Source organism: Oncorhynchus mykiss, chromosome 8 (genome assembly GCF_057628025.1).
Source record: "Oncorhynchus mykiss isolate SJ-2025 chromosome 8, ASM5762802v1, whole genome shotgun sequence".
Taxonomy (NCBI): domain Eukaryota; kingdom Metazoa; phylum Chordata; class Actinopteri; order Salmoniformes; family Salmonidae; genus Oncorhynchus; species Oncorhynchus mykiss.
In genome coordinates, this window is record NC_143029.1 from 11,526,295 (window position 1) to 11,551,718 (window position 25,424).

The following is a 25,424-nucleotide window of genomic DNA, read 5'->3' on the forward strand; positions in this document are numbered from 1 at the left end:
ATACATATATATATATATATATATATATATATATATATAATATGACATTTGTAATGGCTTTATTGTTTTGAAACTTCTGTATGTGTAATGTTTACTGTTAATTTTTATTGTTTTTTTCACTTTTGTATATTATCTACCTCACTTGCTTTGGCAATGTTAACACATGTTTCCCATGCCAATAAAGCGCCTGGGAGGGAGGGAGGGAGAGAGGGAGAGAGGGAGGGAGCGCAATATCTGCTGATACAAATCAAATTGTATTGGTTGCGAACACATATTTTGCAGATGTTATCGCAGGTGCAGCGAAATGGTTGTGTTTCTAGCTCCAACAGTGCAGTAATACCTAACAACACACACAAATCCCCCAAATGACAAGAAAGGAATTAAGAAATATCAGAACGAGCGATATCAGAGTCAGGAATATAAATAAATGTATATGATGGTGTGAATAGACATGGACAGTTGATACCTTTTTTTTGTTGCATCATTTCCCCCATATATTATTGGGGTAAATATATATATCCATACACGCATGCATACATATACACATATACACATATATACATACACATACCTATATAGACATATATATACACATACAGTGCCTTGCGAAAGTATTCGGCCCCCTTGAACTTTGCAACCTTTTGCCACATTTCAGGCTTCAAACATAAAGATATAAAACTGTATTTTTTTGTGAAGAATCAACAACAAGTGGGACACAATCATGAAGTGGAACGACATTTATTGGATATTTCAAACTTTTTTAACAAATCAAAAACTGAAAAATTGGGCGTGCAAAATTATTCAGCCCCCTTAAGTTAATACTTTGTAGCGCCACCTTTTGCTGCGATTACAGCTGTAAGTCGCTTGGGGTATGTCTCTATCAGTTTTGCACATCGAGAGACTGACATTTTTTCCCATTCCTCCTTGCAAAACAGCTCGAGCTCAGTGAGGTTGGATGGAGAGCATTTGTGAACAGCAGTTTTCAGTTCTTTCCACAGATTCTCGATTGGATTCAGGTCTGGACTTTGACTTGGCCATTCTAACACCTGGATATGTTTATTTTTGAACCATTCCATTGTAGATTTTGCTTTATGTTTTGGATCATTGTCTTGTTGGAAGACAAATCTCCGTCCCAGTCTCAGGTCTTTTGCAGACAGGTTTTCTTCCAGAATGGTCCTGTATTTGGCTCCATCCATCTTCCCATCAATTTTAACCATCTTCCCTGTCCCTGCTGAAGAAAAGCAGGCCCAAACCATGATGCTGCCACCACCATGTTTGACAGTGGGGATGGTGTGTTCAGCTGTGTTGCTTTTACGCCAAACATAACGTTTTGCATTGTTGCCAAAAAGTTCAATTTTGGTTTCATCTGACCAGAGCACCTTCTTCCACATGTTTGGTGTGTCTCCCAGGTGGCTTGTGGCAAACTTTAAACGACACTTTTTATGGATATCTTTAAGAAATGGCTTTCTTCTTGCCACTCTTCCATAAAGGCCAGATTTGTGCAATATACGACTGATTGTTGTCCTATGGACAGAGTCTCCCACCTCAGCTGTAGATCTCTGCAGTTCATCCAGAGTGATCATGGGCCTCTTAGATGCATCTCTGATCAGTCTTCTCCTTGTATGAGCTGAAAGTTTAGAGGGACGGCCAGGTCTTGGTAGATTTGCAGTGGTCTGATACTCCTTCCATTTCAATATTATCGCTTGCACAGTGCTCCTTGGGATGTTTAAAGCTTGGGAAATCTTTTTGTATCCAAATCCGGCTTTAAACTTCTTCACAACAGTATCTCGGACCTGCCTGGTGTGTTCCTTGTTCTTCATGATGCTCTCTGCGCTTTTAACGGACCTCTGAGACTATCACAGTGCAGGTGCATTTATACGGAGACTTGATTACACACAGGTGGATTGTATTTATCATCATTAGTCATTTAGGTCAACATTGGATCATTCAGAGATCCTCACTGAACTTCTGGAGAGAGTTTGCTGCACTGAAAGTAAAGGGGCTGAATAATTTTGCACTGCCAATTTTTCAGTTTTTGATTTGTTGAAAAAGTTTGAAATATCCAATAAATGTCGTTCCACTTCATGATTGTGTCCCACTTGTTGTTGATTCTTCACAAAAAAATACAGTTTTATATCTTTATGTTTGAAGCCTGAAATGTGGCAAAAGGTCGCAAAGTTCAAGGGGGCCGAATACTTTCGCAAGGCACTGTATATACATACACATACCTATATAGACATACATATACACATATATACATACACATACCTATATAGACACATACATATACACATATATACATACACATACCTATATAGACATACATATACACATATATACATACACATACCTATATAGACATATATATACACATATATACATACACATACCTATATAGACATACATATACACATATATACATACACATACCTATATAGACACATACATATACACATATATACATACACATACCTATATAGACATATATATACACATATATACATACACATACCTATATAGACATACATATACACATATATACATACACATACACATATATACATACACATACCTATATAGACACATACATATACACATATATACATACACATACCTATATAGACATATATATACACATATATACATACACATACCTATATAGACATACATATACACATATATACATACACATACCTATATAGACATACATATACACATATATACATACACATACCTATATAGACACATACATATACACATATATACATACACATACCTATATAGACACATACATATACACATATAGACATACACATACCTATATAGACATACATATACACATATATACATACACATACCTATATAGACACATACATATACACATATATACATACACATACCTATATAGACACATACATATACACATATATACATACACATACCTATATAGACACATACTTATACACATATATACATACACATACCTATAAAGACATACATATACACATATATACATACACATACCTATATAGACATACATATATACATACACATACCTATATAGACATATATATACACATATATACATACACATACCGATATAGACATACATATACACATATATACATACACATACCGATATAGACATACATATACACATATATACATACACATACCTATATAGACATACATATACACATATATACATACACATACCTATATAGACATACATATACACATATATACATACCGATATAGACATACATATACACATATATACATACACATTCCTATATAGACATATATATACACATATATACATACACATACCTATATAGACATACATATACACATATATACATACACATACCTATATAGACATACATACTTTTTAAAATAATATACCTTTATTATTATTCCCCGCAAACCCTACCGCCGATCCCCTAAACAAATAAACACTTTGGCTTTTACTTTCAATTTATACATCTTATACACATTTTACAGGCGCAATCTGTTTTACAATAGTTATATTTTGTTTGTTTTTAGTCCTTCCTCTATTTCTGATGTCCATCCAGTTTGATTTCTATTCGTAACTATGCTATTTCACAACAGTTCTGAACCTATATACATTTTACAGATCCCGTATGTTTTACATTGTTTATCTTGTTATTAGTCCCACCCTTCAGCTCCATTCAACCCCTCCCATCTATCTCTCAACATCATCCATTTTGGATTTATATTTGCCATATATGTTTCAAATGTGCTGTGATGCTTCACAAAATAATTGAACCTTTCTATTCTCATAGCTTCTACAGATTGTAAATTAAAAATATATATTTTTTGCTAAAATAATTATTATATTATTGATTGATTGACTATGGCTTTTCAAATCACCCAGTATTGCTATCTGCAGCGTTAGTTCTAGGTAAATGTTGCTATTCTTCAGCCATTCCCGGACCTGTGACCAAAAACGAGCTACATATGGACCAAAATAAAATACCAAAATAAATTATCTAAAGACTGCCTCCTCACAGCAGAATCTGTAGAGCTGGGCAGATTGTATCCCCCATATATATAACATTCTATTAGTTGCAAGAATTTTGTATAGTAATTTAACCTCTTGAACCTCTAGGGGGCACTATTTTTATGTTTGGAAAAATAATGTTCCCAAAGTAAACGGCCTATTTCTCAGGACCAGATGCTAGAATATGCATATAATTGACAGATTAGGATAGAAAACACACTAAAGTTTCCAAAACTGTCAAAATATTGTCTGTGAGTATAACAGAACTGATATTGCAGGCGAAACACTGAGAAAAATCAAACCAGGAAGTGGCTTCTATTTTGAAAACTCCATGTTCCATAGCCTCCCATTTAAAGGGATATCAACCAGGTTCCTTTTCCTATCGCTTCCTCAAGGTGTCAACAGTCTTCAGACATAGTTTCAGGCTTTTATTTTGAATAATGAGCCAGAACAATAACATCGCGTCAAGTGGTCACATGAGTTTTGCTCGCGCAACAGAGTTTGTATAGGTATTGCTTTTCCCTCTCCTACTGTGAAAGATATTTGTGGTTGATATATTATCGATTATATATTATAAAAAACGTTTGACATATTTCTGTGGACATTACGGATATTATTTGGAATTTGTCTGCGTTGTCGTGACCGCTCTTTCCTGTGGATTTCTGAACATAATGCGCCAAACAAACTGAGTTATTTTGGATATAAAAATAATCTTTATGGAACAAAAGGAACATTTGTTGTGTAACTGGGAGTCTCGTGAGTGAAAACATCCAAAGATCATCAAAGGCAAACAATTAATTTGATTGCTTTTCTGATGTTTGTGACCAAGCTACCTGATGTTAAGTGTACTTAATGTTTTGTCATGCGATCAACTGGGTACATCAAAAATCTCTTCCCAACTATTTTGCAATTTACATGGCACAGCTGTCAGTCTTTTGGTCCTTAAATGAAATTGGTATATGTTTTTATTTATCACACTTTTCTTTACCCATTTGTTCTTTAATACAGGGCCAACATACAAGTTCCTTACTTTTTCCCCCTTCTACTTGCCTCTTCCATTTTTGTGGTAATGCTGCAATAAATTGGTTGTAATTTTGGGTAGAGCAGACATTTCCATATGTCTGTGTTAGCTGCATGTGTGACATAACTCCACCAGTCCTATTTATGATGTCATTCCCTAAATATATACCTTTTTTAAACATTTATTCGAAAAATACATTTTTTTTAATCAATTAGTATATTTTAATTTAACCACAATATTTGTTGTATTGTTTGTTCTGTCTTTTCAGGTGGATTCAACTGAAATTGCAACCAACTTTCTAAGGCTTGTTTAAAAAATAAAGATATTTTGGAGATTATTTCCTTTTCAAACAACTGAAAGTGAGCAGGTGTAATCTGAATAAAGGGAAAAGGCCCTTCCTGAATATAGGATGAGACATTCCTACCAATTTACTAGAGAACCAGTTTGGATTTAAGTATAACTTTTGTATGACTGATGCCTTTAGTGAAGAGGTCTAATGCTTTAATATTTAAAGCATTAGCCTGAAACGAAAACATATTCTTAAAGTACTTTACTTCCTCTTTCAAAATATAATTTGGTGAATCATGCACGACTCCATCATTTGTAACAAGTTTTAATATTTTTTTTGAAAAATAATTTGGTGTATGTTTTTTCCCCATATTCCATCCAGTTCGCTTGATTTTTATAATATATTACACTGGATCTTTCTGGAATAACTTCCTCCATTTCTTTTTGTTTTTCCTCTAACTTATTCTGTGCCTCTATGCTATCGTTTTTATTGCTATCTAACTGTAAATGTTAGTCCTTCAATTTCCTTTATTAATATGGACTCTTTTGATCTAAATTGCTTTTGTTTTATAGATGAGTAGTGAATTGCATGGCCTCTAAAGGCACACTTAAAAGTGTCCCATACAATAAGGGGATTGGCTGTACCTATGTTACGTCTGAAAGTCAGTTATAAATTATTCTGTCCTAGTTCTAAACAATTTATCATCTAGTAGGCTTTGATTAAATTTCCAATATCCTCGCCCATGTGGAAATTCTGTAAGAGTAATATATATGTAAATTATGTGATGATCCGACTGCTTTCTGTCCCCTATCAACACTTTTTAAACTTTTGGTGCCAGAGAGAATGGCATAAGAAAGTAGTCAAGACGACTAGCTTGATTAAGCCTCCCCCATGTATATCTCACTAGGTCAGGGTATTTAAGTCTCCATATATCCACTAATTCCAATATATCCATGACATTCATGATTTCTTTAAGTGCCTGAGGGTGATAGTTTGTAGTGTGATTTCCTTTACGGTCCATAGAGGTATTTAAAACCATATTAAAATCTCCCACCATAATAATACAGTCTAGTGTTAAATTCTTATATTTTCAAAGAAGCTTGGATCATCATTATTTGGACCGTATAGGTTAATAAGCCATGTCTGTTTATTGTCCAATAACATATTTAAAATAATCCATCTACCATGATGATCTGTTTGGACAATTTGCACATTTGGATCAAAATTACTGTTAATTAAAACCATAACCCCTTTTGAATTTCTGTGCCCATGGAAGAAATAAATTTCGCCCCCCCCCAGTTCTTTTCCCACAAAACTTCATCTAAACTGTTGAATGAGTTTCCTGTAAACAATAGATATTATATTCCTTCTCTTTTAGCCAGGTAAATACTGAGCATCTCTTCTTATTATCTGCTAGGCCATTACAATTGTAACTGGCTATACTTACTTCACCACCTATAATAATGAGACACACCTTTCAATTCTATTTATCAAAATATATGTTTGTAAATGTACCATTAAAAAGTAACATGATGATGGAGTGTCTATGTAGCTGTAAGATGAAATGTGCATTGCTACTAAGTAAACCTACAATTGGTCCCTACTATTCCACCTGCTAAAAGCCCCCCTCATCCCGAGTTGGGCCTTCATCCCATCCCTTCATCCGACCCCCTCATCCCATAGCCCTGAACAGACTGGGATCCATCCTTCGAAAAGAGCACACAGTGCCATTTACCGAATTGAAGTAGATTAACTGCCAAATGCCTTTCCATCGCCCTCACCTCGATTTGTATTATATATAGCTGTGGATCATCCTCTATTGTCCCTAACATCTTTTACTCCTCCGCAACAGTTGTGGGATACACACATACACCTACACACATTCAACTCCTTTCCATCACAACAACCATAGACTCAGATTCTCAACAGTTAACAGTTGCACCATCCCAGAGCCCAACTCAAGAAAGGTCTTGATTTACAAATGCACTTACAGTTGCAGCTCTATGAGAAGGCCTGTAAGACCGTGGGAAAAAAATGGGCAGAAATGGAGAGATTTTATGAACCATTGTCACATCCTAGATGATGGAGGACAAATGTACACCTTTTCCCTGAAACACCCACAATACGGTCACCCGTATTGACCATATTCCCAAGCATCTCCATGCAGTCAGACTTTTGATTTTGTGCCACCAGGGCCACAATAATATGCCCCCTCTCTGAATGTCCGAGTGTGACCCCCTCCCCATGGGTTACTGCAGCTAGTGTTGCCAGCACTGCCACTGCCTGGGTGGGGACACCCCACCGGAATCCCCACCGGCTAGGTACAAGGTCATCAAGGTTCGCATTAGCAGCTTTGAGAATTTCCTTGTATAGTATGCTCTCCCTTTAGGGGGCTTTGGCTTTGCAGGACCAACCCTGCCAAGCAGGCTCAGAATCTTGAGGGGGCAGTGCTGCTCTTGGTCTCTGACCGCATTTTGGCTGCATACAGACCTCTTACAGCAGGCCCATAAATCAGTTAGGGACTTCTCCTTAGTATCTGGGTCATTCGGGTGGGTGTCTAGGGTATAGGGTTGTGGACCGTACCATTAAATTAGGATCATAAATAAATAATTAAGATATAATTTATTTAAAAAATGTAGTTCCCCATGATAGGACAATAAATAAATCAAATGTATAATTTATTTTAAAACTGTTCCACCATGATAGGACAATAAATAAATATATAAATAAGACGTAGAATTCATTATAAAAGTATATCTGTCATCTGCACAGCATTAAAAGCCCTCTCATACCCCGGCTCACAGCAGTACATTGGTTCTGGGATATGCAACCATTTCATTACTCACTCAACTTTCTCAAACAGTTGATGGACAGTTGATACTTGCCTATTGATGTTGGGATTTGACTTTACCCTAGGCCTATAGACAGATCTATGGCTCATGAATTACTATCTGTAATTAATAAGCCATAGAAAAATGACGGTATAATGCACAGGTATAATGACTGTTGAGAATGCACAGGTATAATGACTGTTGAGAATGCACAGGTATAATGACTGTTGTGAATGCACAGGTATAATGACTGTTGAGAATGCACAGGTATAATGACTGTTGAGAATGCACAGGTATAATGACTGTTGAGAATGCACAGGTATAATGACTGTTGAGAATGCACAGGTATAATGACTGTTGAGAATGCACAGGTATAATGACTGTTGAGAATGCACAGGTATAATGACTGTTGAGAATGCACAGGTATAATGACTGTTGAGAATGCACAGTTGTAAGGAGCCATATGGTTTGCAGATGGTGCAGTATATGTCAATATTCTAGAATGTGTCGTATGAGACTCCTCTGTTCTTGCTTAGTGGTATTCTCTATCGAATCAGAGGTTGTCTTCCTCTATTCTCTCTAATTCACCCTCCCCCCACCTCTCAGACTGCCAGTCGGGCGTGGCTCTCCAAGTGCTGATGGCCCGTTGTCAGGGGAAACGGAGCTGTTTGGTCCGGGCATCCACGCGAGAGTTCGGGGACCCCTGCTACTCTGGCACCAGGAAATACCTCAGTGTCATCTACACATGTGGTGAGTCTCCAGTTGTACCGGCTGCAGTTCTTTCACACAACACCTAGTCAGCAGTTCCTTATGTGGACACTAGGGGGAGCTGCTCTCTCAAGTTTCATGTTTTATTAGTTGTAGGAGATACAAGTGGTATACAAACGAGGGATCATCAATTAGATTCAGCCGAGGCACGGTGTTTTTCTTAAGCAGATGGTCAGGAGGCCGGAACATAATTACAAATAATTTGTAGACTGAAAATTGATCGCAAGAAGCCCAAACAAATGTTTGACTAAAACAGTCCTTTCAAACCTTGCCTACTGATGGTATACGATCACATATATCTCTCTATTATGCATGGCAACACTGTGGAACAGATTTCTTTAATCAGATTTCTTTAATTAATGTGTGTGTGTGTGTGTGTGGGTGGGTGTGTGGGTGGGTGGGTGGGTGGGTGTGTGGGTGTGTGTGTGTGTGGGTGGGTGGGTGTGTGTGTGTGTGCTAAGGTGCGGAAAGCTGGTGCAGGTTGTCAGTTCAGTTCAAGTGTTCAGCAGTCTGATGGCTTGTAGATAGAAAGTGTCTCTGAGCCTGTTGGTATCAGACCTCATGCTCCGTGTGTGTGTGTGTATGTGGGGCTGATGTGGATGGCTGCCTATTGATACAACTACGTATGTGGCCCAAGGTTTTTCCCGGTCTTTTATCACTGTCCGTCTGTCTGTCTCTGTCCGTCCGTCCGTCTGTCCGTCTCTCTCCGTCTGTGCGTCTGTCTCTCTCTATATTTATCATGTCTGATGACTGTCTGGTGTTTGTAGGAGTGGTGCTTGACAGTTTAGTTTCTGCTCTCTGTCTCGACGGAAGAGAGACGGGTTTCGTCTCCGTCTATCCAGCCACCACACCCCCAGGCTAATCCTGAGCTGGCACAATATCATTTGTTAACACGCACATTCATAAACTAATGGACACACACATACACACACACACACACACACACACACACACACACACACACACACACACACACACACACACACACACACACACACACACACACACACACATTGTCCAGATGCCTGCTGATCCAGGGATTGATCCATCAATGCCAGGGTCTGGAGCCTTTCAGACCGGACATGTCAGCAGCGACACACATCACACATACTCACCAACCCCCAACCACCCCAAATGACAATGCGTGTCCACCTAACCCATACACTCACACACAGCCCCCTAATGCTGATCAAACTCTGTCCTGAACCCTGTTTGAATGCTCTACAAGAGTTGTCCAGTATCTATCAGAACAAGAGCTGTCCAGTATTGATCAGAACAAGAGCTGTCCAATATCTGTCAATAGATAAACAGTAGAGATTTACTCCTGACCATGTAGTGTGTGCTCCTGACCAGCTCCAGAGATATAGAGTGTGGTCCTGACCAGCTCCAGTGTGCTCCTGACCAGCTCCAGAGATGTAGTGTGTGCTCCTGACCAGCTCCAGAGATGTAGAGTGTACTCCTGACCAGCTCCAGTGTGCTCCTGACCAGCTCCAGTGTACTCCTGACCAGCTCCAGAGATGTAGAGTGTACTCCTGACCAGCTCCAGAGATGTAGAGTGTGCTCCTGACCAGCTCCAAAGATGTAGAGTGTGCTCCTGACCAGCTCCAGAGATGTAGTGTGTGCTCCTGACCAGCTCCAGAGATGTAGTGTGTGCTCCTGACCAGCTCCAGAGTGTGCCCCTGACCAGCTCCAGAGATTTAGTGTGTGCCCCTGACCAGCTCCAGAGTGTGCTCCTGACCAGCTCCAGAGTGTGCTCCTGACCAACTCCAGAGATATAGTGTGTGATCCTGACCAGCTCCAGAGATATAGTGTGTGCTCCTGACCAGCTCCAGAGTGTGCTCCTGACCAGCTCCAGAGATATAGTGTGTGCTCCTGACCAGCTCCAGAGTGTGCTCCTGACCAGCTCCAGAGATAGTGTGTGCTCCTGACCAGCTCCAGAGTGTGCTCCTGACCAGCTCCAGAGATATAATGTGTGCTCCTGACCAGCTCCAGAGTGTGCTCCTGACCAGCTCCAGAGATAGTGTGTGCTCCTGACCAGCTCCAGAGTGTGCTCCTGACCAGCTCCAGAGATATAATGTGTGCTCCTGACCAGCTCCAGAGTGTGCTCCTGACCAGCTCCAGAGATAGTGTGTGCTTAGGTATGGTGGGAAAAAATGGAAGAAAAATAAATAATGGAGTAGGCATAATTTAGGGAAATGGATAAAGAGAAGGTGTGTGTGTGTGTGTGTGTGTGTGTGTGTGTGTGTGTGTGTGTGTGTGTGTGTGTGTGTGTGTGTGTGTGTGTGTGTGACCAGCTCCAGTGTGCTCCTGACCAGCTCCAGTGTGCTCCTGACCAGCTCCAGAGATGTAGAGTGTGCTCCTGACCAGCTCCAGAGATGTAGAGTGTACTCCTGACCAGCTCCAGTGTGCTCCTGACCAGCTCCAGTGTACTCCTGACCAGCTCCAGAGTGTGCTCCTGACCAGCTCCAGAGTGTGCTCCTGACCAACTCCAGAGATATAGTGTGTGATCCTGACCAGCTCCAGAGATATAGTGTGTGCTCCTGACCAGCTCCAGAGTGTGCTCCTGACCAGCTCCAGAGATATAGTGTGTGCTCCTGACCAGCTCCAGAGTGTGCTCCTGACCAGCTCCAGAGATAGTGTGTGCTCCTGACCAGCTCCAGAGTGTGCTCCTGACCAGCTCCAGAGATATAATGTGTGCTCCTGACCAGCTCCAGAGTGTGCTCCTGACCAGCTCCAGAGATAGTGTGTGCTCCTGACCAGCTCCAGAGTGTGCTCCTGACCAGCTCCAGAGATATAATGTGTGCTCCTGACCAGCTCCAGAGTGTGCTCCTGACCAGCTCCAGAGATAGTGTGTGCTTAGGTATGGTGGGAAAAAATGGAAGAAAAATAAATAATGGAGTAGGCATAATTTAGGGAAATGGATAAAGAGAAGGTGTGTGTGTGTGTGTGTGTGTGTGTGTGTGTGTGTGTGTGTGTGTGTGTGTGTGTGTGTGTGTGTGACCAGCTCCAGTGTGCTCCTGACCAGCTCCAGTGTGCTCCTGACCAGCTCCAGAGATGTAGAGTGTGCTCCTGACCAGCTCCAGAGATGTAGAGTGTACTCCTGACCAGCTCCAGTGTGCTCCTGACCAGCTCCAGTGTATTCCTGACCAGCTCCAGAGTGTGCTCCTGACCAGCTCCAGAGTGTGCTCCTGACCAACTCCAGAGATATAGTGTGTGATCCTGACCAGCTCCAGAGATATAGTGTGTGCTCCTGACCAGCTCCAGAGTGTGCTCCTGACCAGCTCCAGAGATATAGTGTGTGCTCCTGACCAGCTCCAGAGTGTGCTCCTGACCAGCTCCAGAGATAGTGTGTGCTCCTGACCAGCTCCAGAGTGTGCTCCTGACCAGCTCCAGAGATATAATGTGTGCTCCTGACCAGCTCCAGAGTGTGCTCCTGACCAGCTCCAGAGATAGTGTGTGCTCCTGACCAGCTCCAGAGTGTGCTCCTGACCAGCTCCAGAGATATAATGTGTGCTCCTGACCAGCTCCAGAGTGTGCTCCTGACCAGCTGCAGAGATAGTGTGTGCTTAGGTATGGTGGGAAAAAATGGAAGAAAAATAAATAATGGAGTAGGCATAATTTAGGGAAATGGATAAAGAGAAGGTGTGTGTGTGTGTGTGTGTGTGTGTGTGTGTGTGTGTGTGTGTGTGTGTGTGTGTGTGTGTGTGTGTGTGTGTGTTGATGCAGGGTGTGTAGTGCAGGGGAGACTTTTGGCAAGGAAAAATCATTCTATCTGTAGTGGAATGCAGTGTTTTCCATTAGCGACTGTCGTCGTCTGAGCAGGTTTCAGACTCTTTTTCAGCCAACTACTTTTTCCACTTCATATTAACTAGTCTACTTTTCATTTAAAAGTTTCAGTTCGCTAGTACGTCGAGCCCTCTCCTGCCGGGATTGAACGATAAGTACCTTCTCGCGATCTATTGACATGATTAGGTGCCTGTCGGTCACAAAGTGTACAATGACAGGCAAACACAGTATGCTGTCTGTCCCGCCTCCCGGTACAATTTTTGCGCCCTGGGCTTGGTTGCAGTCAAATTTCTTTACATGGAGGGGAGAGAGCATGATGCTTGTCAATTTGCAGGTCCCATGTAATATGGGTTGAGCAGAAATCTACTTAGCCTAATTATGGTTTTCTGGCACATAATTTTTTTTTTTTTTGGCGTGTTTCTCAGAGCCAGCCACACGGAGTCGTGGCGCATAGGCTATTTACTGTGCTTTGATTGACAACTGAATAGCAAGTGTTGAATAGTTCATAAGAGGTGTCAAACTGACTGAATAAAGTCAATCTCAGAAAACTCTTTGCCATTCATAAATCATGCAATGTGGTTATATGTCTATGATATCACAGTGGGAGAAGTAAACCATAGGATTTTCTAGGTTTCCTTTCCTAGGATGTCTGGGCTTGCCTAACCTAAACTAGCAGACGTAAAAGAAATGTCTGAAACTAGATCCACTACATACTGGTCTTCACGAGAAGAAAAATAACTGTTGGGGAGGTTCTCTTCTGCAATGTTCAACCAATCCAGTAAATGTGGAGGAGGAGTAAAGATGGAGTGTCGCAGTCGCATCACAGCTCTCTCTTAATTTTCCCTGAAAATCGGAACTTCCGGTTGTCGGGGACTCGGCAGAGGCTTGCCACATAGCAACCACGTTTACATGAGCACAGTATACCGGATAGTCGCTTATATCCCGCTTATGGTCATATTCAGGATAAACTGTTTACATGCACCAATGATATCCCACTCACGAGTATCCCTGTAGCCATGAATAAACATAATATTCCTCATTGAAGTTCATATGGATTAAATGGAATAGTAACTGAAAGATGGACGCAAGCGGAACCCCTCAACAACATTCCGCTGAAAAGGCAGCACGCGAAATTCTAAATATATTTTTTAAATATGTAACTTTCATATATTCACAAGTGCAATACACCAAATTAAAGCTTAACTTCTTGTTAATCTACCCATCGTGTCCAATTTCAAAAGGCTTTACAGCAAAAGCACAACATATGATTATGTTAGGTCAGACCCTAGTCACAAAACACATACATCCATTTTCCAGCCTAAGAGAGGAGTCACAAAAAGCAGAAATAGAGATAAAAATTAATCACTAACCTTTGATGATCTTCATCAGATGGCACTCATAGGACTTCATGTTATGCAATACATGTATGTTTTGTTCCATAAAGTTCATACTTATATCCAAAGATCTCAGTTGACATTGGCCGTTAATGTTCAGTAATGTTGTGCCTCGAAAACATCCGGCGAATTTGCAGAGAGCCACATCAATTTACAGAAATAGTCATCATAAACTTTAATATAAGATACAAGTGTTATGCACAGAATTAGAGATATACTTCTCCTTAATGCAACCGCTGTGTCAGATTTTTGTTTTACTTTACGGAAAAAGCAAACCATGCAATAATCTGAGTACAGTGCTCAGACAACAAAACAAGCCATACAGATATCCACCATGTTGTGGAGTCAACAGAAGTTATAAATATTCACTTACCTATGATGATCTTCATCCGAATGCACTCCCAGGAATCCCAGTTCCACAATAAATGTTTGATTTCTTCGATAAAGTCCATCATTTATGTACAAATAACTCCTTTTGTTAGCGCGTTCAGTTCACAAATCCAAACTCACGACGCAGGGGCAGGTCCAGGCAAAAGTTCAGAAGAAAAGTCATATTACAGTTCGTAGAAACAGGTCAAACGAAAGATAGAATCAATCTTTAGGATGTTTTTATCATAAATCCTCAATAATGTTCCAACGGGAGAATTCCTTTGTCTGTAGAAATGCAATGGAATGCAAGCTAACTCTCACGTGAGCGCGCATGATCAGCTCATGCCACTCTGGCAGACCTGACTCATTCAGCTCCCACTCCCCCCTCCTTCACAGTAGAAGCATCAAACAAGGTTCTAAAGACTGTTGACATCTAGTGGAAGCCTTAGGGATTGCAATATGACCCCATAGACACTGTATATTGGATAGGCAATGAGTTGAAAAACTACAAACCTCAGATTTCCCACTTCCTGGTTGGATTTTTCTAGGGTTTTTGCCTGCCATATGAGTTCTGTTATACTCACAGACATCATTCAAACAGTTTTAGAATCGTCAGAGTGTTTTCTATCCAAATCTACTAATAATATGCATATATTAGCAACTGGGCCTGAGTAGCAGGCAGTTTACTCTGGGCACTCTTTTCATCCAGACGTGAAAATGCTGCCCCCTATCCCAAACAGGATATCTTCTAACATAGAATAATATAATATTAACTGTAGGTCTATAACCTCTAACATATAATATAATATAATATTAACTGTAGGTCTATAACCTCTAACATATAATATAATATTAACTGTAGGTCTATAACCTCTAACATATAATATAATATTAACTGTAGGTCTATAACCTCTAACATATAATATAATATTAACTGTAGGTCTATAACCTCTAACATATAATATAATATTAACTGTAGGTCTATAACCTCTAACATATAATATAATATTAACTGTAGGTCTATAACCTCTAACATATAATATTAACTGTAGGTCTATAACCTCTAACATATAATATTAACTGTAGGTCTATAACCTCTAACATATAATATAATATTAACTGTAGGTCTATAACCTCTAACATATAATATAATATTAACTGTAGGTCTATAACCTCTAACATATAATATAATATTAACTGTAGGTCTATAACCTCTAACATATAATATTAACTGTAGGTCTATAACCTCTAACATATAATATAATATTAACTGTAGGTCTATAACCTCTAACATATAATATAATATTAACTGTAGGTCTATAACCTCTAACATATAATATAATATTAACTGTAGGTCTATAACCTCTAACATATAATATAATATTAACTGTAGGTCTATAACCTCTAACATATAATATAATATTAACTGTAGGTCTATAACCTCTAACATATAATATAATATTAACTGTAGGTCTATAACCTCTAACATATAATATTAACTGTAGGTCTATAACCTCTAACATATAATATTAACTGTAGTTCTATAACCTCTAACATATAATATAATATTAACTGTAGGTCTATAACCTCTAACATATAATATAATATTAACTGTAGGTCTATAACCTCTAACATATAATATAATATTAACTGTAGGTCTATAACCTCTAACATATAATATAATATTAACTGTAGGTCTATAACCTCTAACATATAATATAATATTAACTGTAGGTCTATAACCTCTAACATATAATATAATATTAACTGTAGGTCTATAACCTCTAACATATAATATAATATTAACTGTAGGTCTATAACCTCTAACATATAATATAATATTAACTGTAGGTCTATAACCTCTAACATATAATATAATATTAACTGTAGGTCTATAACCTCTAACATATAATATAATATTAACTGTAGGTCTATAACCTCTAACATATAATATAATATTAACTGTAGGTCTATAACCTCTAACATATAATATAATATTAACTGTAGGTCTATAACCTCTAACATATAATATAATATTAACTGTAGGTCTATAACCTCTAACATATAATATAATATAATATTAACTGTAGGTCTATAACCTCTAACATATAATATAATATTAACTGTAGGTCTATAACCTCTAACATATAATATTAACTGTAGGTCTATAACCTCTAACATATAATATAATATTAACTGTAGGTCTGTAACCTCTAACATATAATATAATATTAACTGTAGGTCTATAACCTCTAACATATAATATAATATAATATTAACTGTAGGTCTATAACCTCTAACATATAATATAATATTAACTGTAGGTCTATAACCTCTAACATATAATATTAACTGTAGGTCTATAACCTCTAACATATAATATAATATTAACTGTAGGTCTGTAACCTCTAACATATAATATAATATTAACTGTAGGTCTATAACCTCTAACATATAATATTAACTGTAGGTCTATAACCTCTAACACATAGAATAATATAATATTAACTGTAGGTCTATAACCTCTAACATATAATATAATATTAACTGTAGGTCTATAACCTCTAACATATAATATAATATTAACTGTAGGTCTATAACCTCTAACATATAATATAATATTAACTGTAGGTCTATAACCTCTAACATATAATATTAACTGTAGGTCTATAACCTCTAACATATAATATTAACTGTAGGTCTATAACCTCTAACATATAATATAATATTAACTGTAGGTCTATAACCTCTAACATATAATATAATATTAACTGTAGGTCTGTAACCTCTAACATATAATATAATATTAACTGTAGGTCTATAACCTCTAACATATAATATTAACTGTAGGTCTATAACCTCTAACATATAATATAATATTAACTGTAGGTCTATAACCTCTAACATATAATATAATATTAACTGTAGGTCTATAACCTCTAACATATAATATTAACTGTAGGTCTATAACCTCTAACATATAATATAATATTAACTGTAGGTCTATAACCTCTAACATATAATATAATATTAACTGTAGGTCTATAACCTCTAACATATAATATTAACTGTAGGTCTATAACCTCTAACATATAATATAATATTAACTGTAGGTCTATAACCTCTAACATATAATATAATATTAACTGTAGGTCTATAACCTCTAACATATAATATTAACTGTAGGTCTATAACCTCTAACATATAATATAATATTAACTGTAGGTCTATAACCTCTAACATATAATATTAACTGTAGGTCTATAACCTCTAACATATAATATAATATTAACTGTAGGTCTATAACCTCTAACATATAATATAATATTAACTGTAGGTCTATAACCTCTAACATATAATATAATATAATATTAACTGTAGGTCTATAACCTCTAACATATAATATAATATTAACTGTAGGTCTATAACCTCTAACATATAATATAATATTAACTGTAGGTCTATAACCTCTAACATATAATATAATATAATATTAACTGTAGGTCTATAACCTCTAACATATAATATAATATTAACTGTAGGTCTATAACCTCTAACATATAATATAATATTAACTGTAGGTCTGTAACCTCTAACATATAATATAATATTAACTGTAGGTCTATAACCTCTAACATATAATATAATATTAACTGTAGGTCTATAACCTCTAACATATAATATAATATTAACTGTAGGTCTATAACCTCTAACATATAATATAATATTAACTGTAGGTCTATAACCTCTAACATATAATATAATATTAACTGTAGGTCTATAACCTCTAACATATAATATAATATTAACTGTAGGTCTATAACCTCTAACATATAATATAATATTAACTGTAGGTCTATAACCTCTAACATATAATATAATATTAACTGTAGGTCTATAACCTCTAACATATAATATAATATTAACTGTAGGTCTATAACCTCTAACATATAATATAATATTAACTGTAGGTCTATAACCTCTAACATATAATATTAACTGTAGGTCTATAACCTCTAACATATAATATAATATTAACTGTAGGTCTATAACCTCTAACATATAATATAATATTAACTGTAGGTCTATAACCTCTAACATATAATATAATATTAACTGTAGGTCTGTAACCTCTAACATATAATATAATATTAACTGTAGGTCTATAACCTCTAACATATAATATAATATTAACTGTAGGTCTATAACCTCTAACATATAATATAATATTAACTGTAGGTCTATAACCTCTAACATATAATATAATATTAACTGTAGGTCTATAACCTCTAACATATAATATAATATTAACTGTAGGTCTATAACCTCTAACATATAATATAATATTAACTGTAGGTCTATAACCTCTAACATATAATATAATATTAACTGTAGGTCTATAACCTCTAACATATAATATAATATTAACTGTAGGTCTATAACCTCTAACATATAATATAATATTAACTGTAGGTCTATAACCTCTAACATATAATATAATATTAACTGTAGGTCTATAACCTCTAACATATAATATAATATTAACTGTAGGTCTATAACCTCTAACATATAATATAATATTAACTGTAGGTCTATAACCTCTAACATATAATATTAACTGTAGGTCTATAACCTCTAACACATAGAATAATATAATATTAACTCCTGCAGAATTATGCATTTATTGCAGTAAAATGATACAACAAATGTTCATTTTGTCTCGAGAACAGGAGTGGAGAACTATGATTTCTTTCTTTCAGCATCGAATGTTTGTGTAATGTGTTATCTTTGACACGGTTATGTAAGCAGACAGTATTTAACCCACATCGTGATGACCAACTGAAGACTTGTTTTCATCCTTCTCTAAGCTTGTTATGTCCTTAAAACCCATCAAACTGATGTCATTTGAACATTTTGCACAGCATCAATCTTTCCACTGTTTTGAAGTTATTGCGTTTCCCCCCGGTCCCTAAACGAAACAGACAACTTTACCGTTGGTGTTAACTATAATACTAATGCATTCATTCTATCGATGTAAGACATTATTCTGGTGAGGACTACGGGAATTATTATTCTGGGGCAACAGGTTAGGCTATGACAGAAGAGAAGCTGCATGTTTTTAACTCTAGTTGACAAACAAATGGCCTACCAAATGTCGGAAGCTACACTAAACAAAAAATAAAAAATAAATGTAACAAAATGTGGAAAAAGTCAAGGGATCTGAATACTTTCCAAATACATTGTACCAGACAAATAAATCAATTAATACATGATAGACTGACCAGGTGACTCCAGGTGAATGCTATGATCCCTTATTGATGTCACTTGGTAAATCCACTTCAGTCAGTGTAGATGAAGGGGAGGAGACAGGCTAAAGAAGGATTTTTTAGCATTGAGACAATTGAGACATGGATTGTGTATTCGTTCCATTCGGAGGGTGACTGGGCAAGACAAAATATTTAAGTACCTTTTGAACGGGGTATGGTAGTAGGTGCCAGGCTCACCGGTTTGAGTGTGTCAAGAACTGCAACGCTGCTGAGTTTTTCACGCTCAACAGTTTCCCATGTGTATCAAGAATGATCCACCACCCAAAGGACATTGAGCCAACTTGACACAACTGTGGGCAAGCATTAACATGGGCCAGTATTCTTGTGGAGCGCTTTTGACACCTTGTAGAGTCCATGCCCCAATGAAATGAGGCTGTTTTGAGGGCAAAACGGGGTGCAACTCAATATTAGGAATGTGTTCCTAATGTTTTGTACAATTAGTGTATATGGAAGAAGTTTATTGCCAAACAAAATAAAATATGGGTAAACAATTATTATTATTTTGTATCTTTCTTATACTGTATTGCTCCGAAATAGGACAGAAACTTTCAAATGTTTTGGGGACAATCTGTTTTTCCATGAATGTATTTGGTATTCAATGCATTTCTATGGGCTAATAGCAGTAAGACAAAATGTAATGTTTCATCAAATACTTGCTTAATTCATTTTTTTGATACCTAATGGGGTCCTAAAATTCAATATCAAATAGCTAAATTATCTTTGGTGTGACCATCTTAAAACAATTCCATATGACGTTAGCAGTAAAACTATAAATACAACTTAATAAGACTTCTTGGTAACAATGAAGTACTTTACTGTGATTGTTGCCAATGAAAATGGTCAAAAAGAAACAAAAATAGCAAAGAGCAATTTGTCAAGCAAGAATTCTGCTAGGACTGTCTGGGAGTGGTCTGAGTTGGGATGGGAAAACTGAAAACTAGCTGTTATTGGCAGAGAGGTTTGGAACTCTTTGTTGTTGGTCTATTAATTCATTTACTTCCTGGTGATGTCACCAGGTAGGCCAAAACTACATCCCACCAAACAGCTTTTACACTAAAAGGGCATCATCATCATTTTCACAATTTCACATTATTATTTCAACCTCATTATGTACTCTGGAAATGTGACTGCACTGTGCCTTTAATCTCAAGAGAAGACATATTGAAGATTAAACATGTTTTATGTTTTCTTACTTACAAAATGGTCTTGATCACTCCTGAGGGGATAGACTCACTCCTTAGCAATAACAAAGCCGTAAATGGCCTGGAATGAGTCATCAGTCTCCCCACAGATTACACACCCACACACACACACTTCCTGTCCCAGATCTCCCCTTCACACAAGGTGACCCTTTTTGGTTATATGTAGCAACCCTTTCTTCTAGCCTTACACCAGTATATACCTTACACTAGTATATACCTTACACCAGTATAACCACCTCATCTAGTTCCCTGGGTCCATATTCTCCAGTCCTGAGCCCGTAGGCCTTAGTCTCTAGCGCTAACCTCCAGCCTGGAGGCCTTAGTCTCTGGCGCTAACCTTCAGCCTTAGTCTCTACGCTACCCTCCAGCCTGGAGGCCTTAGTCTCTAGCGCTAACCTTCAGCCTTAGTCTCTGGCGCTAACCTCCAGCCTGGAGGCCTTAGTCTCTGGCGCTAAGGTCCAGCCTGCAGGCCTTAGTCTCTGGTGCTAACCTCCAGCTTGAGGTTTTAGTCTCTGGTGCTAACCTCCAGCCTGGAGGCCTTAGTCTCTGGTGCTAACCTTCAGCCTTAGTCTCTGGTGCTAACCTCCAGCCTGGGTGCCTTAGTCTCTGGTGCTAACCTTCAGCCTTAGTCTCTGGTGCTAACTTCCAGCCTGGAGGTTTTAGTCTTTGGCGCTAACCTCCAGCCTGGAGGTCTTAGTCTCTGGTGCTAACCTCCAGCCTGGAGGCCTTAGTCTCTGGCGCTAACCTCCAGCCTGGATGCCTTAGTCTCTGGTGCTAACCTCCAGCCTGGAGGTCTTAGTCTCTGGTGCTAACCTCCAGCCTAAGTCTCTGGTGCTAACCTCTAACCTTAGTCTCTGGCACTAACCTCCAGCCTGTGGGCCTAAGTCTCTGGTGCTAACCTCCAGCCTGTAGACCTCAGTCTCTGGTGCTAACCTCCAGCCTTAGTCTCTGGTGCTATCCTCCAGCCTTAGTCTCTGGCGCTAACCTCCAGCCTGTAGGCCTCAGTCTCTAGTGCTAACCTCCAGCCTGTAGGCCTCAGTCTCTGGTGCTAACCTCCAGCCTTAGTCTCTGGTGCTAACCTCCAGCCTTAGTCTCTGGTGCTAACCTCCAGCCTGTAGGCCTCAGTCTCTGGTGGTAATCTCCAGCCTTAGTCTCTGGTGCTATCCTCCAGCCTTAGTCTCTGGTGCTAACCTCCAGCCTTAGTCTCTGGTGCTAACCTCCAGCCTTAGTCTCAGGTGCTAACCTCAAGCTTTAGTCTCTGGTGCTAATCTCCAGCCTGGAGGCTGCTCCTTTCTCCAGTTCCCCACTCAGTCCTCACCCAAGGCCCCCCACTCCCCTTCTCTCCTCTGTCTGATCTTGTCTCAGCCAGCTAAGTGCTGCAATTTATCAATTTCCTGTTGCCAATCACCAACATTTATTAGGCATTCCTTTACCTTTTATCTCCTGTTGCAACCTACCGCTAACCTCCACTAACCTACAACTAACCTCCACTAACCTACCAAACCTACCACTAACCTCCACTAACCTACCAAACCTACCACTAACCTTCACTAACCTACCAAACTTACCACTAACCTCCACTTGTTCAAAGATTTCTTATGTCGTTCAGAGGGCCGTTCGGGGCCATCTATTACACCAGTGCACAGTGAGGGGGCGTCTATGTGAAGTTGGGAAGTTTAAAGAGAGAGACTTTATCTTGATAAGTCAGTGGGGCTTTATTACCTGAGTGCCAGAGTAGGAGGCCTGTGTGTTATTAGTTATGGATGGATGTTGATGTGAGTTATCGATGAATGTGGATGTGAGTTATGGATGGAGGTTGATGTGAGTTATGGATGGATGTTGATGTGAGTTATGGATGGATGTTGATGTGAGTTATGGATGGATGTTGATGTGAGTTATGGATGGATGTTGATGTGCGTTATGGATGGATGTTGATGTGAGTTATGGATGGATGTGAGTTATGGGTTATGGATGGATGTTGATGTGAGTTATGGATGGATGTTGATGTGAGTTATGGATGGATGTTGATGTGAGTTATGGATGGATGTGAGTTATGGGTTATGGATGGATGTGGATGTGAGTTATGGGTTATGGATGGAGGTTGATGTGAGTTATGGATGGATGTTGATGTGAGTTATGGATGGATGTTGATGTGAGTTATGGATGGATGTGGATGTGAGTTATGGGTTATGGATGGATGTGGATGTGAGTTTTGGATGGATGTGGATGTGAGTTATGGATGGATGTTGATGTGAGTTATGGATGGATGTTGATGTGAGTTATGGATGGATGTTGATGTGAGTTATGGATGGATGTGAGTTATGGGTTATGGATGGATGTTGATGTGAGTTATGGATGGATGTGGATGTGAGTTATGGATGGATGTGGATGTGAGTTATGGGTGGATGTTGATGTGAGTTATGGATAGATGTTGATGTGAGTTATGGATGGATGTTGATATGAGTTATGGATGGATGTTGGTATGAGTTATGGGTTATGGATGGATGTTGATGTGAGTTCTGGGTGGATGTTGATGTGAGTTATTAGTGGATGTGAGTAATGAATGCATGTGAATGTGAGTTAAGGATGTTGATGGGACTTACTCATGTAAGAGAACACGTACACACACACACACACACACACACACACACACACACACACACACACACACACACACACACACACACACAGGAAGGAAATATGCTAATACAGAGACACATATTGTTCCAACGTACACGGCAAGCATGCATACATACAGGCCCATCCCCCAATTCCACACTGTCATCAGCATACTGTGAAACTGCTGGGGAGATGTTTATTTTGGCTCAGGTGTGTGTGTGTGTGTGTGTGTGTGTGTGCTTTATCTACAGGCCAGCTAAACAGCACTGGGTCCACTTGGCCTGCTTCCCCCTGCATCCTCCTGTCTGTTTTGGATACCATTTAACACACACACACATCTGAATGGAGATGATCAGGAGGGTATGACACACAGTAAATGACTGACCATAGGTCTCTGTTGGCTGTTGAGCTGTATGCGAGTATGATAGGTAGAAGAATCCTGTTCTGATATCCTCTCACTAGCCACTAGTACTGTCTGTTCTGAAATCCCCTCACTATCCACTACTACTGTCTGTTCTGATATCCTCTCACTAGCCACTAGTACTGTCTGTTCTGTTTGTGGAAGAGAGGATTGGGGGATTGTTTAAATTGTGCACTATTAAATTATGCAGTATTTATCAATCATAATAAGAATCTGGTAGCAGCAGTTGTGGTGTGTGTAGAGTGTGTGTGTGTGTGTGTAGAGAGTGTGTGTGTGTGCGTGTGTAGTGTGTGTAGAGTGTATGCAGTGTGTGTGTGTGGAGGATCAGTGCAGGTGGCACTGACACACACACACACACACACACACACACACACACACACACACACACACACACACACCCACACACTGGTTTTGTCAGTTGTTTCTGAGAAAATCAGTGTCCCCTTAGTTTACATTTTTGCTACAGCACCAACATAATGCTCAACAGCATCCGACAACTATAAATACAGCACCTTAACCTGACTTGTTTCATGTATTGAGTTGGATTGAATTGAAATGATTTCAGTTAAGTGGTCTGTGCACTTTACCCAAGCTGTCCTGTCAGCGAATCAGATGCTGTGGTAGGAACTCGAGGCGTTTTGGCGTTCGTGGGCGGGTGGGCAGGCAGGTGGGTAGGTGGGTGGGTGGGAGGTTTCCATGGTGATTTGCTGATGCCAGACAGTCAGAGGATTGTGCTTGGTCAGGACCTCTAGGTCAGCATGTTTAGTCAGCTGATGTCTGTCCCGCTCCCACACAAACTAGCTCACTCACATCATCTAATAGCTGCTGGTACACACACGCACACATACACACACACACAATCTCTATGAACTTGATACAATTCTCAGTTGAATTCACTTCAGATGGGATGGTTTGGTTCCTAAGGGACATACAGTAAGAGATGTGTTGTTTTAATTAAGTGGCATACACTTTAAAACCAGAGGTGTTTTACTACTCCTCTCTCTCTCTCTCTCTCTCTCTCTCTCTCTCTCTCTCTCTCTCTGTCTCTCTCTCTCTCTCTCTCTCTCTCTCTCTCTCTCTCTCTCTCTCTCTCTCTCTCTCTCTCTCTCTCTCTCTCTCTCTCTCTCTCTCTCTCTCTCTCTCTCTCTCTCTCTCTCTCTCTGTCTCTCTCTCCTCTCTCTCTCTCTCTCTCTCTCTCTGTCTCTCTCTCCTCTCTCTCTCTCTCTCTCTCTCTCTCTCTCTCTCTCTGTCTCTCTCTCCTCTCTCTCTCTCTCTCTCTCTCTCTCTTTCTCTCTCTCTCTCTGTACCTCCTTTCTCTCAATTCATTTTCAATTTAAGGGCTTTATTGGCATGGGAAATATATGTTCACATGG

At 38.7% G+C, this 25,424-nt stretch overlaps 1 protein-coding gene across 1 annotated transcript in view; it reads left to right on the forward strand.

The window, feature by feature from the left end:
- The window catches only part of LOC110529360 (protein eva-1 homolog C), a 204,166-nt gene that overhangs the window by 96,723 nt on the left and 82,019 nt on the right, over positions 1-25,424 (forward strand). Inside the window, exon 5 of the mRNA XM_036984740.2 lies at positions 8,772-8,915. Within this exon, the coding sequence (XP_036840635.2) occupies positions 8,772-8,915 (144 nt within the window). The remainder of the gene's footprint in view (positions 1-8,771; positions 8,916-25,424) is intronic.